Raw genomic sequence first — 13,623 nt, 5'->3', positions numbered from 1 at the left:
CGTCCACTAGGGGTGGCTACTGCCCATCTTCCTCCTGTGTCCTCACCATCTCCCCGTTTCCGGTGCCCCCACACCCTGGCCCAGGCCCCGCATCACCTGCCACCCAGACTACTGCAAGGGTCTCCCGAGCAGCCCAAGGCCCTGATCTCCCCCCTGCTCCGCTGTGACCTGAAGCTGACGCTACTCACGGGATGCCAATCTCAAACAGGTTGTTCTGAATCAGCTGCTTCCCCAGCATGATAATGCTCAGCTGGATGCAGAGTTCCATCAGGCATCCCCCTGGGGCGCACTGCGGCACAGAGAACAGGGGCGTCAGCCCCGACCCCCGCCCTGCCTATCGGGAGAGACGACCCCAGCCCCCAGCGAGGGGAGGTCGGCCCCCGTGCTGAGGGTTGAATTGTGTCCTCCACATCCCAACCCCCGGAACCTTGGAATGGAACCTTATTTGGAAATAGGGTCTTTGCGGATGTGACCGAGTTAAGATGAGTTCGTGCTGGCATAGGGTGGACCCTGCTCCAATGGCTGGTGTCCTGATAAGAGGAGGAAACACACAGGCACACTGAGGGGAGGAGGCCCTGTGAAGACGAGGCAGAGATTGGAGAGGCCCGTCGATTAGCAGGGGGACGCCAAGGATTGCCCGCGGCCGCCAGAGCTGGGAGAGAGGCCTGGAGGGACCCTCCCTAAAACCTTCGGAGCGAGCGTAGCCCTGCTGACACCTTGATTTTGGACTTCTGGCCTCTGGACCCATAAGAGAATAAATCTCTGCTGTTTTAAGCCACGTGGTCTGTGGTATCTTGTTACAGCAGCTCCCGGAAGCTAGTACAACCTGGCTGACAGGCTCTCGGGGCTGGAACAAGGCTCAGAGAGCGAGCACACTGCCAGGGAGTAGGCAGCGGTGGGGCTGGATCTCAGGGCTCCTCCTCCCCCAGGGCCACGCAGGCTTGGGCCGTGCAGCTGGGAAGCCGTGGGGTGAGGAAGCCGGCCACCCCTCGGAGGCCTAATGCCCTGTCCTTCGTGGGCTTGTACTGGGGGCCGGGCAGGCGGTCAGAAGCTTAACTTGTCCAAGTGAAGGGAACTCAGGGGACACTGGGTGACACTCTGGGGCACAGCTCACCCCTCTCTGAGTCCTGAGCAAAACTTTATACACCATTACCAAAAAATTTATCTGGGACAGCCATCATTTCATTAAAAAAAAAAAATACGTCCTCTGCTTTATTCTACTCCACAAAGGCATTTCCCCAACTTCTCCAACCATTAAAGAGCTTAACAGGGTGTCATCTATGTAAATGATGTGTTATATAGCGGGGGAGCACATCGTGGGCTTTTTGCAAACATCCCTTACTGCGGATGAGGCCTATGTCTTGGGATGTTCAGGGGCCGGCATTCAGGTGGCTGAACTTCTAGACTGTGCCCCAGGCAGCCAGATCACCCCGTACCTGATGCCCACCCCAATCCTCCCTACCCTGTTTCAGAGAATCTTTATCAAGAAGACCCTGATAAAAAAGAGCCTTCTTTTCCGATAAGCTGAATTATTCTGGAAGTTGGGAATTTGGACTGGTTTCCCTAAGACCTGAAGCCTGGCTTGGTCTGACGGAGCTGACAGACCAAGTCTGGGGGCCAGGACTCAGCGGCACAAGGCAGCTGGACGACTCACCAGACCTGGAGTGGCCGGAATCGCTGAGCAGAAGCCAAAGATCACCAGCATTGTGCTTGGCGAGGAGAGAGGTGGGCATTTCAATGTTAAAGTAAAAGAAGTCTGGCTGAGTCCTGTTTTTTCCTCACTAATTCATCTTAACCAAAGAGAAAAACATTCAAGGTCTTACAGAAAAAGAAAAAAAAAAGCGGGTGTAACTTTTTGGCTTCCATGACCCTGAAGAGATGTTCTCCTTTTAGGGTAATCCTATATGGACAGGCCACAGAAGATCGAAGCCCCATCCCTGCAGCTGGAGAACAGAGCAGGGGTCTTTCATGGCAGGGAACTGTCAGGTTTACTGTGTGAACAGAACCAAGAAAGCAGAGCAGCGCGTACGATCTCGTTACCTCTTCCATCCGGAAAGAATGGAAAATGTACACATAGTCGCCTGGGCGTCCGACGAACCTGCAACAATTGGGGCTCATTTAGAGAGGGGAGAGCGGGCTCGGGGAGACCCCCAGGTGGGGACTGGGCCGTATCATGATTCCCCAGGTCAGAGCCTCCGGAACCTCACAGGCTTTTCTCTCCGCCCATTTCACCGACTAAGAATCAGCCACAGGGGTTTTCTGTTGGTCGAACGTTCATGTGATTCCCAAACCGACAGGTGGGTAAGAAAACATAGCTTCAACAGGAAACCGAGAGGCTGAAGGGCAGATGGAGGGGAGGGAGCCCAGGAGGGGAAGAAGGTACAGCAGCCTAAGGGCAGAGGGTGCCCCCCGCCGTGGCAGGGTCACGGAACCACGCTGGGGACCGCGGACTGGCTGCGGTGCGGGTGGTCCCTGAGGCCGCCTCTCAGCCTCCTGTGGGATGTGGGAGTAGGGGGCCTCTGAGAGCCTGCTCCGATGTGGGTGCTCTCAGGGGGGCCTGGGCACCTTGGCCCAGCTCCAGGACCCCAGGGTGGAGTGGTACTTATAAATCACATGATGCCGAGGAAGGTGACTTCGGGAGGGGTTCTGGGATCAGCCCTGCCAGCCCCTAGGCGGAGGGGTGGTGGGGAGTCTTGGTGGGTGGGCCACAGGCCCCGATAAACCCAGGACGGCTCCAGAGGGTCAGGGCATGGGGTTCACACCCCCCACCAGCCTGGAACACCAGCGGCTGCCCTTCCTGCATCTTCTCCTGCAGCCCTCATCCCCCCCACTGTGGGACCCCCTGGAGCTTGCTGCCTGGGGTCCCTGTTCCCTGGGGTCCCTGCTTCCCAGGGTCCTGTTCCCTGGGGTCCTCAATGTCTAGGGTCCCTGCTTCCCGGGTCCCTACTGCTTGGGGTCCCTGTTCCCTGGGGTCCCTGCTTCCCGGGGTCCTTATTCCCTGGGGTCCCCGATGTCTAGGGTTCCTGCTTCCCAGGGTCCCTGCTGCCTGGTGTCCCCAATGTCTAGGGTCCCTGCTTCCCAGGGGACCCTGTTCCCCGGGGGCCCAGCAGGAGCCAGACCTCTTCCCAAACTCGGCGGCAGTGGGAGCCACACTGACTGCTCTGCCCTGGGCCCAGGTGCCTCCCACCTGAAGAGAGATGAGGGAGGGGAGCCTTGTACTGGACTGGGGAAAAGCAGTGCGTTTCAGTCACTGAAGAAGCCCCTACCGGCCTTTGAAGAACGCCACGTAAAAGATGGGGGTGTAGGAATTCACGAACTTCAGCAGGAAAGCCTTGAAGATCAGCCTCTCCTCGAAGCTCTTCTCGGTCTTTGGAACCTCTAGAAGGAGTGAGACACATGCTGCTGAGCCACTGCCCCGGGCCAGGCTGACCACGTCCCTCAGCTGTCACAGCAGTGACGCTCAGAGAGGGTGGGTGACCAGCCCAAGGCCCCACAGCCGGAGGGAGGCGACCTGGGGCCACCTGGTTCCAGGGCCTGGCCGGGGCACTCACCGATCTTGGTGAGCCACCTGGCTATGCAGCCGTACACCTCGTCCAGCAGGATGATGACCACCAGGTTGATGATGACCGCCGTGGCCGTGACAGTGACCCGGATGTTGGACCGCACAGAGGGGGAGGAGTTCATGGCTAAGGCGGCGGCCGTAGAGATCCTGTAGATGATGACGCCGAGGACGATGGCGAAGGTCACTGCGATCTGCGGAGGGAGGAGGGGACTCTTGGCTGGGTCCCCCTGGCCCATCGGACCACCTCCTCTGGCTCCCTGGGCCCAGCTGTCCCCCCACCCAGGAGCACTTCCGCTTCAAAACAAAGATGGGTGTTTCTTGACACCCACCAAATGCCACGGGCTTTATCGGTGCTAACTTCACAGATGAATGAGTGGCTAGATTCTGTTTTATAGAAGAGGAGACAGAGAGGTTGGGTCACCAGGCCAGGTCACCCAGTGCATGAACTGGGATTTTCCAGGTGGGTCTACCAAGCTTGGAATGCAATGTTCTGCTGCTCGCTATGGGGCATTGCGACATCTTGCCCACTGTCCCCGACAGGATTTAGGGTCGCTGCAACCCCAGTAGCTGCCTGGCTCATGCGACGGCAGGCTGACTACAGGGGGGGCTTCCCCTGAGCCTGGATGACCGTGTGTGGAAGCAGTGACGTTCTCGATGCTATTGCAGGAGGTGGGTGGGGCGTGGGGCGGTCTGGTCCCACCGGGCGACGCTGCAGGCCTGGCTGGGACAGACAGATGGGGTCCCTTCTCCCAACCTCCCCAGGAGCCACCCACACCCTTTGGCTTGTCCCTGGGAACGAGACCCTCATCTTGCCCAAACCACTGTGGGACCAGAACATTCCCTGAAACTTGGACTGGCGGTTGCTCGAGAGAGCGGGCTGGGCGAGGATGACAGGTCTGCTCCGTGTGGAGCTGTCTGTCTGCCCGGGCTCCTCTTCCTTGCCCTCCAAGGCCCTGACTCACCCTGGAAGACCTTGTCCTCACTCTGTCCTGCCCTAAGCGTGAGGACGCCGGCAAATCCCAGTCCCGAGGGGACACTGAATGGAGGGCAGCTGTGCAGGGCGGTCACCCGAGCCCGACTACACTGCACCCTCTGTGTGTCCAGGGTCCCGGGCGTGTCACTCCCACTGAGGCAGTGCAGGTCCACCCCTGCCAGAACGGCCCCGCGAGGCTCCCAGGACAGCCGTGGAGGGGCACCGAGCCATGCTGTGTGCCTCTGACTGCACCTCGGAAGGGCTGTGGCTGCTTCACCCCACAGGGAGGCCACAGCGACGGGCATCTCCCAGGAAGCTCTTCTTGTAAATTTTGGACCAGTAACTCTGTAGCTGTCCCCATCTGCGGGTGACTGAACGGTGACCACACATGCCCGGGGAACGTCCTGACGAAGGGGGTGTGCCCTGTGGTGAGGTGTGGGTACCTCTCCCCGCCAGCTCCCAGCTCCCGGAATGCGGGCTTTCCTGGGAAAATCCCTCGCTCCTGCCAAGAGGCCCCTCCCAGGGGAAGGCACCGCCCTGGGCCCTGGGATGTCCCTCCTGCCTGTGTGTGGAGGTGCAGACAGGGCGCCAGGCCTGCAGGGTGACTCAGCAAGGTGCCCCCTTTCCCTGTCAGAGGGCCGGTGCACCCCCATGACAAGCCCTATAGCTGTGTCCCCTCCTGGGTGCAATGCCCCCTCTGGAAGGAAAGGGCTGTGAGGGCCAGTGTTCGGCCATTGTGCTCATACCAGCATCTCCAGGGCCAGGAGCATGGGGGCACCTTGTAGGTGCTCCATTGCTATTTGTTCGGAGAATGAAGCTCCCGAGTGCAGGACAAAACTGATTCATCTGTGATGGGGTCCCCAGTACCTCAAGGGACAGCTAGTTCCCTACCCACTGTCCCACCTTTGCGGCAGTGACAATGTGCCCATTTCCCCGCCTCTCTGCAGACAGGGGTGGCCAGATGCAAGCAGAGGTGTGGGCAGGCCTTCTGGGAAAGCACATTCAAAGAGGGGCTGCCTCCGCTGGCCTCTGTCTCCTTCCCCTTCCTCCTGCCTGGAAAGTGGAGGTGATATTGGAGGTGGAGCAGCCATGTTGTGACCAAGAGGGACACAGGCACAGGACAGGTGTGCAGAAGGCCAGAGAAACCTGACGGAGGTGCCAGACCAGCCCTCCACTGCCCACCACCTTGATCCTTATTACGAGAGAAACTCAAACCCCCCTGAAGATGATTCAAGGAAGTGACACGTAACCCGAGGGCTCTTGTCCGAACTTGCCGTGGCGCAGAAGGGCCCACAGCCTCCCACCTCCTGTCACCCCCTTGCTGGACCTTCTGTGATGACATTGCTTCTTCTCTGCCAGGAGGGGCTGAACCTTGGTGCCTGAGTCCCCTCTTTCCCGCACCCCATCCCCTGTGGGGTGAGCCCCGGGGATGCTCTGGGCAGGGACCACGTCATCCTAGGTTACCCCGCCAGCACTCCTGTGCGTTTGGGGGGTGTGCTCCAGGACCCTCAAAACACGGCTGCGCCCACTGCCACCCAGTCATCCTGACAGCCCAACGGCCCTCCCCCCACCCCCCAGTGGCTCCCACCCCGTGGTCTCGGGGGTCCCCACCATGGACTTCTTTACATCAGAGAGGTCCTTCTTGCCGTGTGAGAGAGCGTGAGGGGAAGCGGAGTCCTGCCTCTGCTTCAAACTGTTCAGCTTAGGGGGCCTCAGATGCCACCCCCAGTGGAAAACCAAGGCAAGCCCACCTGTGTGTCTCCAAGTTCATACGGAAGGGCGGGGGCGTCTCAGGGCAGACTGTCTGTCTGGCCTCCGGCCTGGGGAGGGGGGTGAGACCTCTGGCCTCCGTTTCCTCATCAGCAGGAGGGGGACAGGCAGGTGTGAGGCCCTCAGGCCACTGGGCACAGCCCAGCCCTTGGTCCACAGCAGCCATGCGGATGACCTTGATAGCAAGGTCATTGCTACAGTGACCACGGGTGGCCCTGACCCATTGTGGGGGGAATGAAAGCACGGCTAGCACGGGCCTGAGGCCTTCCAGGGATGCAGCCCAATTAACTGGGGATTGAAATCCCCTAATAGAGCCGGCCACGGTGTTGGCAATTTATTCACATCAGCAGCGTCTGGATGAGCCTGGCGTCACGGGCCCTCCAGCACCTGAGTGGCATCGTCCTGATTTTTGTCCTGTGTGTTCTTCACTGACTGGTTTTCTTTAAAAGCCCTCCGTTTTGTCTTAAATAATACCTGTGAACTCCTGGGTTTGAATGACTAGTTACTTATATGTGTCACTCTCAGAACGAAAGATGTGTGTGTGTCAGGGACCAAAGGAAACCGCCGCACGGGCCCCAGGGCTTGGGAAGCCCCCTGGGGGTCACTGCACAACCCTGGCCCCTCCCCAGTTTAGGGGGCTGGTGGAATCCCCCCATCACCCTGCCCAGCCTGGGTTGAACACAACTGCCACGAGGATGGCTGGCCCCATCCAGGTGAACACCGCACACCTTGGTACACCTCCCTCCTTTACCTCCCAGAGCTCACCATGAAGATGATGGAGACCAAATTGGTGAAGTAGGCTGGGAACCGGTCTTGCCAGGTCAGCTTCACCTTGTCCGTCTACAACACGAACAGGGCTGGGTCAGCGGTGGGGACCATCCCAGTGGACAGATGTGTGTGTGTGTGCACATGTATATGGGCGTGAACAACTTGGACAACAGAAACACGGTTAAAAAAAAATGATGATGAACGAATGCAAACATCTGGCATCTGGGGCCTTATCCCTGATGAAATGATGCTACGAAATGATAGAAATAACAGTTGTCTAAAAACGTGAGTCCTCTGTGTACGGGGCGTGATGGTCCCAGAGGCTTTTCTAAATTAGATGATCAGACCCCCGTCTGGGAGAAGCCCGGACTCCTTTTCTTGGCTGAAGGTCTCATTTCCAAGGCCAGAAGATCTAAGCTGTTTTCCTTCGCCACCCAGACCATAATAGTAATTTTCCTTTGCAGAGCAAGTTGAAACAAGCCACCAGCACTCTAAGTTCAAACGCTGCCCGCCACGTAGCAACGGCGGAGAGCGGGGACACGTGGTCCGAAGGCTCTGGCACAGGGAGAGCAGGGTCTGGAGGGACCTGAAGTGGACGCTTGTTGCTAACCTGGGATGTTTCAAGAATGGGGTGGATTTTTAACGGGAAAAATGCATGGACGAGGTCAAAGAATGGTGGCAGGCATGACACCCGAGGCCACGCGTTCCAGGGCAGGTGGCATGCATGTTAATGAGACCAGGGACCGCTGGCAGGCAGCTGTGACAGGCACGTTTCACAAGCTCCAGAGACAGCCGAGCTCCCCCCCATGAACCCACCATAGCCATGCACAGACATCTCAACACACGTCACAGCCCGGGGGTGCCGAAGGAAGGCAAAGGAACGTGGATGTGAATGTTAAAAGGATGATACAGCAGTCAGAGTCGGTTGAGGAAAACACAGTGGACTTTGATCATCTGCAAACACTCAAGACTCGCAACGGCCCGACGTGACATGTACCAATTTCACCCCCGCCATGGCTGTCTTAACCCTCTGCCTCCATTTGTTTGTTGGCTCCTCCGGAAGGTGCCGGCGCTTCTGGGGCGGGTGGAGGGAACAAGAGAGCACCGTGGGGTGAGACCGCCACCCAGGCCCCCATCGGCCCCCTGGGCAGCCAGTGCATCCCTGGCTGTGCCGGCTGCTGGGGCTGATTCAGGCTCTGGGCATCTTAAACCCATCGGAGATGGCAGAGACCCACATTCTAAAAGAAAGGCTGCCACAAAGGTAATGGAAATGAAAACTCCAGCCTGGAAGCTCGGTGGGCTCCACGGGGCCCCTCTCACCAGACGGTGGCCGTAATTCGGACGGTGCATCTTATGCAAAGGCGAGGATGACCCTGAGCATTTTACGCCAACGAGAAGGAAGCCACGCTCAGAATCCTAACACGCCAATGAAGGGGTGGACCTTTTCTTTCCTAAACAAATTTGGTGCCGTAGCTGGGGGGGAAAATTAAAACCACAAAGTTGGGAGCCAGGGAAACGGAGGAGAAAATCAAGGGAGGGTGTGGCCCCGCGGAGGCATTCAGGGCCTGGCGTCACCACCAGAGGCTGGCAGAAACGAACCCTGACCTTTGTCTCTCTTGTGATCAAAGAGCTTGGGTCAAAGCCAAGAAGCAGATTGACCGGGAATCTGGCATGGCTGCCCAGGCCCGGCGCTCGGGCTTGGTCGAGCCCCTGGCTTCAGTGGATGTGACGTGGGCCACTGAGCCCTTTTTCCCTTAGGAAGGAGTGAAATCCCATCCACGTTCACGCTACGAGGGGCCACCGTAAAGCCGTGGGCGAGGATGCCGCACTGCACGCGGGTCGTGGTGGCTCACCGTGGGGGCCTGGGGGCTTCAGAGCAGCGGCGATCACGCCTCCCCCTTTAGGAGAGGGGACGCAGCCCGGGGGGGGGGTGCTGTTGGAGCCCTTGGTTCAAGGCCACAGGGCGGCTGCTCTGAAGGCAACGTGCACGGGACATGCAGGCGTTCGGATGCGTTAAGTTAAACGGACTGTCTCCTCATTTGGGGTGAGGACTCACGCTTTTGTGCTTATTTCCTCTGCACCCGCGGTCCCTCTCGGACTCTGAGTGCAGGGAAGTGCACCTGCTTTCTGGCTGCAGGAGGACTGAGCTGGGCGTTTGCTCTGTTACGGGAACTGGGGCCCGAGAGGGGGTTTTTCTGCACCCACTCTGCCCCCCTAGAGGGGACTTTTGGTAATTAGGACCCCCGGCCACTCTGTACCAGCAAACTCTGTCCATGGGACACAATGACAAGAAAAGATCAATGCAGGGGTTTGCTCTGGTCACTCCCAGCGGCCGAGGGTGCAGATGTGACCCAGAACACCAGGATCTGGGAAGAGTGTCCGCAATTGCTCCCCATCCCTTCAAGACCTGACTTTCCAGCCTCAGTGAGAGGTTGACAAGGTCCCGGGGGCTCTGTGCTTGTCCCATGTCATATAAAAAGGCTCCGTTAAAAAAATAACCAAGCACCCCCAGAGGTCTGTGAGAATTCAGGCTGTAAACATGACTGCCAGTTTGAATGAGAGGTTTTGGGGGAAAAGAAAGGCATTTGTTATAAAAAAAGGTGATGGCTTCAGGAACATCACAAAAACACTTCTCTCTCTCATTCTCACGGTCTGTGAGTGAGACAAGGAACTGGCCAGCTGCTCAGGGACCCTGCTGGGGCAAACCCTTCCAACCATCATTCAATGTAGAACTGGAGGGCTGGACAGAATGACCACCCAGAGCAAAAAAGCTGCAAAGCTACTCGGTTCTTGATGTTGAAATGTTGTCTGAAGTTTGAGATCACCCTCAGGATAGATCAAGAAGGTAGATCTCTACTCTAGCAGGTTTGACAAATCGGCCCCTTGCTTGTTTTATAAATAAAGTTTTATTGGCACACAGCCAGACCCATTTGTTTACCTGTTGTCTATGGCTGTTTTTCTCCTACAATGGCAGAGTTGAGTCGCTATGACAGAGGCCTGCAGGGTCTAAAATATTTACTATCTGGCCCTGTCTGGGGGCCGGCCCCCCAACTACACGGTGTTTGCTGATCCCTGGTCTGAAATGTTGATGAATGTAGAATGTTTTACTGCTGGGAAAGCCAACTGGCAGCGGCCACCGTACCTCTTTGTTTTTGGATTCTTTCCTAAGAGACTTCTCCAAAACTCTGGCTTCGTATTCGGCTCTGGGATGGTCCTGTGAAAGAAACCAAGTCAGCGGGGAGCCTTTGTTAATTTTGTGAGTTTGAGACCCTCAACAGGAGCACGCATGGCAAAATCAGCCCAGACATTCCCTTGGACACCCTTTGGGGCCAGTTCCTAGCTGGCTGTTTGTACCATTTCCAATTTAGAACTCATTGCATGCAGTTCATCCAGGATTCTCCACCTTGTGGGGAACCCTAGCCCACTGGGAATGCCACAGAATCGGGCTCTGTGTCCTACAGGCAGGTCAGTCTGCACCAAGCTGCAGCCCATCCTGCAGGCCACTCACTCTGAACACCCAGCCATGAACTGGCCCCTGAGAATATCCTATCTGGAGCCGTGGGGGTCAGAAGAGATGGCAGTAAGTGTCAGCAAGCGGGGGCAGACCAGAGGCACCAGACCTCGGGGGAGCCCAGAGCAGATCAGCGAAGGGCACTGGAACAGAAGAACAGGGGTTAAGAGAGACCCAGAGGTGGGGGAGGAAACGGAGACCCCTGCCCGCCATGGAAGAGCTGCAGGGAACCGCTCAGCAGAAACAGACGGATCAGGTGTGCGAGAAGGTCCCTCTCCCAGGGAGACAGGCTACCGGAAGACAGAGGAGTGACAAAAAATTCCAAACCTTGACAGCCTCCTTCCGGGAACCAGAAACGTAAAACAAAAACAAAAAGATTTCATTACTTGTGTTGTTTTTTTAAGAAACAGGCTACGTCTGCTAAAGATGATATTCTTAAGAACCTGGATGAACGTAGTTGGACGTGGGTGGATAAGGAGGGCTCGCTAAAGGCTGATGCTACTTTAGGGTGACCGTGTGTGTTGCTGCTTCTGCAGGTCACATGGTCTAGGTAATTCCCGAGGGAGTGCTGGGCTGAACTGTCTTAGACTCAGGGAAGGAACACACAGGCCAGATGACTGGGTACAGGTTTCCTTCTGCTCTGAGAGCGGACACCTGGGGTCCTGTCGCGGAGAGGCTGCCCCTTCGTCTCGGGTGATTAACCCCAGAAGAGGCCCTGGCCAGCCGTGGGGGGCTCGCTTTCGGGGACTCATTCAGGGCCCTTGGGGACCCAGTGGCTCTGATCGCCACCCCACCATCTAGGGTCTGAGCCATCAGGGTGAAGAGTTCATGGGACGGGTCCCCAAGGGGTCGAACTGCCCCAACCCCAGGGACATCATGAAAAGGGATGTTCTAAGTCTACTTCCAAAATAACAAGACAACACTGCTTTTTGTTCTGTTTGAATCTTTAGAACACGCTCTGGCAAACAGCTGACCCAGGGCCCGTCATAGGGGATGGAGTTCCACGCCTGTCTCTGCCCCTAAGGAGCCGCGCGTCTCTCCTTGCATCAGCCTCGGTCCCGCCATTTGTGAAACGGGACGATGAGACCCACTGGGGAAGAGGTTGAACCCAGAGGTGGGAGACGGGTTAAGGGACACCCGCTGGTGCCAGGCCCTGCTTGAAGTGCTTTATATCTGCTGACCCAGGGAGACCCCCTCAAACCCTACTCCTCCATCCCTGTTTGAGAGGTGAGGACACTGAGGCACAGAAAGGTTAAGCAACTTGCCCCAGGTCACACAGCGAGGGTGGTGCAAGGACAGCCTGGTCCCAGAGGCTGTCTCGTCTCCACTAAGCTGGTGCCTCTTCCAGCAAACTAGTGCCCTTGTCTGTTGACAATACTTTCAGCACAGAGCCTGCACAGGGGATTCTCAGCTACACATTTGGCTAAAAAGTGATCCAGTCTTGGAGGGAGTGCATGTGTGGGGAAATATAATAATAGGGATGTTTAAAAAGATGATGGAAGAGATTTTCACATTACAGTGAAAACGGATGAGCAGCTTCTCTTTAAAAAAACTGAGCAAAAGATTTCATAGCATGAAGTTGTGGTCATTGTGGCCACACCTAATGGCTCTGCTATTTGGGAGACCTTGTTCCTTTTTATTCCCACTCATACCATGGGGATTCTGGCTGGAGCTGGCAATTCGGGATGGGGCAGTGGCAAAGTTTCTCCTGGGCAACCCCGGGGAGGGGGGTCCACCTGCCATCGCAGTGGCCATTCGATCCCGAATGCCCCTCTCTTTGGTGCACGAAGATGCCCAGTACGTGGCTTCCCTCTATTAGGGAAGGATCTGCCCCACTTCTCAGCCACGTCCGACTGCAGGCCAAGAGCTGGCTCTAAGGATCGTGGGTTTGGTGCCTGAGGCAAAGCCTCACGGCTGCCTTTGGGGACTCAGCCTCGTGGGTGGTGATGATCCCCTCCCCAGACCCGCGGTGCTGCCCCCAGACAGGATGAGATCAGCATGGTGAGCCTTGGCCGGAGTCCCAGACCACGCTGCTGGGTGGTGTGTCCATGTGAGCACGGAGATCAAAAACACTAGAACAGACATCATACGGTTGCCCTGGCAACTGCGGGGGATTCAAACATCAGGGAGGTGAACTGAGAAGCAGGCAGGGAGCAGCCTCGCCTGGGCTTTAGGACCTAGGGCTTCCACGTGAGTCTCCCAGAAGGAGCAGGGTGGGGGCCCGGGGGGGACACGGGGGAGGGCACGGGGGGCGCGGTTGCCGAGCCCACTCACCTCCTCCTCCTCGAAGCCTGTGAGGTCCCAGCGGTAATTGAGCCGCATCTGTTTCCGCTTCCAGTGCTCCATGAAGGTGGCGGCTGCAGGGAGGGAGGAAAACCGGGAAGTTAGGGGCTCAGAAGCCCCACGACATCAGATGCCATGAAAGCATTCTCCTCTTCTGCACCATTTGGTAAGTGAGGGCAACAAGTGCTGGACCAAGAACTTCACGTGAATTAAACTGTTCAGCTCTCCCACTGACCCCGTGAGGCAGGGATGATCTATCGCTCATTTAAAGAAAAAAAAACTTATTTATTTATTTATTTGGTTATTTATTTATCTGGGTCTTAGTTGCAGCAGGCGGGCTCCTTAGTTACAGCACGTGGGCTCCTTAGTTGCGGCTCGCCGGCTCCTTAGTTGTGGCATGCGAACTTTTAGTTGCAGCATGCCTGTGGGATCTAGTTCCCTGACCAGGGATTGAACCCGGGCCCCCTACACTGGGAGCGCAGAGTCTTATCCACTGCACCACCAGGGAAGTCCTTATTGCTTACTTTACAGTTGAAAAAACTGAGGCACAGGGAAACCGAGTCCCAGCCAAGGTTATTCTGCCAGCCGGTGAGGGGCTGGGCAGGCTGGTCCCAGAGCTTGTGCTCTTAACCATCCTGCTCCATCGATCTTGGGGATCCCAAGTCACAGGTGGGGTCAGAAAGAGTGAAGGGGGAGCCAAGGCCACTCACTCAAGCTTCAAACCCCCGCAGGTGGCCTGACTTTAGAGCTGCACTC

General features: G+C 57.0%; 1 protein-coding gene across 5 annotated transcripts in view; it reads right to left on the bottom strand.

Moving 5' to 3' along the window:
- ANO1 (anoctamin 1) overlaps window positions 1-13,623 on the bottom strand; it is a 90,839-nt gene that overhangs the window by 19,617 nt on the left and 57,599 nt on the right. For 2 of the 5 annotated variants that reach the window (XM_036862640.1, XM_036862642.1), the window contains 9 exons: window positions 12,859-12,941; window positions 10,912-10,923; window positions 10,216-10,287; window positions 8,071-8,148; window positions 7,071-7,145; window positions 3,552-3,753; window positions 3,267-3,378; window positions 2,041-2,098; window positions 189-289 (listed from right to left, as the gene is read on the bottom strand). In XM_036862640.1, the coding sequence (XP_036718535.1) occupies window positions 189-289; window positions 2,041-2,098; window positions 3,267-3,378; window positions 3,552-3,753; window positions 7,071-7,145; window positions 8,071-8,148; window positions 10,216-10,287; window positions 10,912-10,923; window positions 12,859-12,941 (793 nt within the window). The remainder of the gene's footprint in view (window positions 1-188; window positions 290-2,040; window positions 2,099-3,266; window positions 3,379-3,551; window positions 3,754-7,070; window positions 7,146-8,070; window positions 8,149-10,215; window positions 10,288-10,911; window positions 10,924-12,858; window positions 12,942-13,623) is intronic. The other 3 variants (XM_036862644.1, XM_036862645.1, XM_036862641.1) reach the window with 2 other exon arrangements.

The sequence above is a fragment of the Balaenoptera musculus genome, chromosome 8 (genome assembly GCF_009873245.2).
Source record: "Balaenoptera musculus isolate JJ_BM4_2016_0621 chromosome 8, mBalMus1.pri.v3, whole genome shotgun sequence".
Lineage (NCBI taxonomy): Eukaryota > Metazoa > Chordata > Mammalia > Artiodactyla > Balaenopteridae > Balaenoptera > Balaenoptera musculus.
Note: the sequence above shows the minus strand (reverse complement) of the source record. Positions and strands in the feature narration are given on the sequence as shown.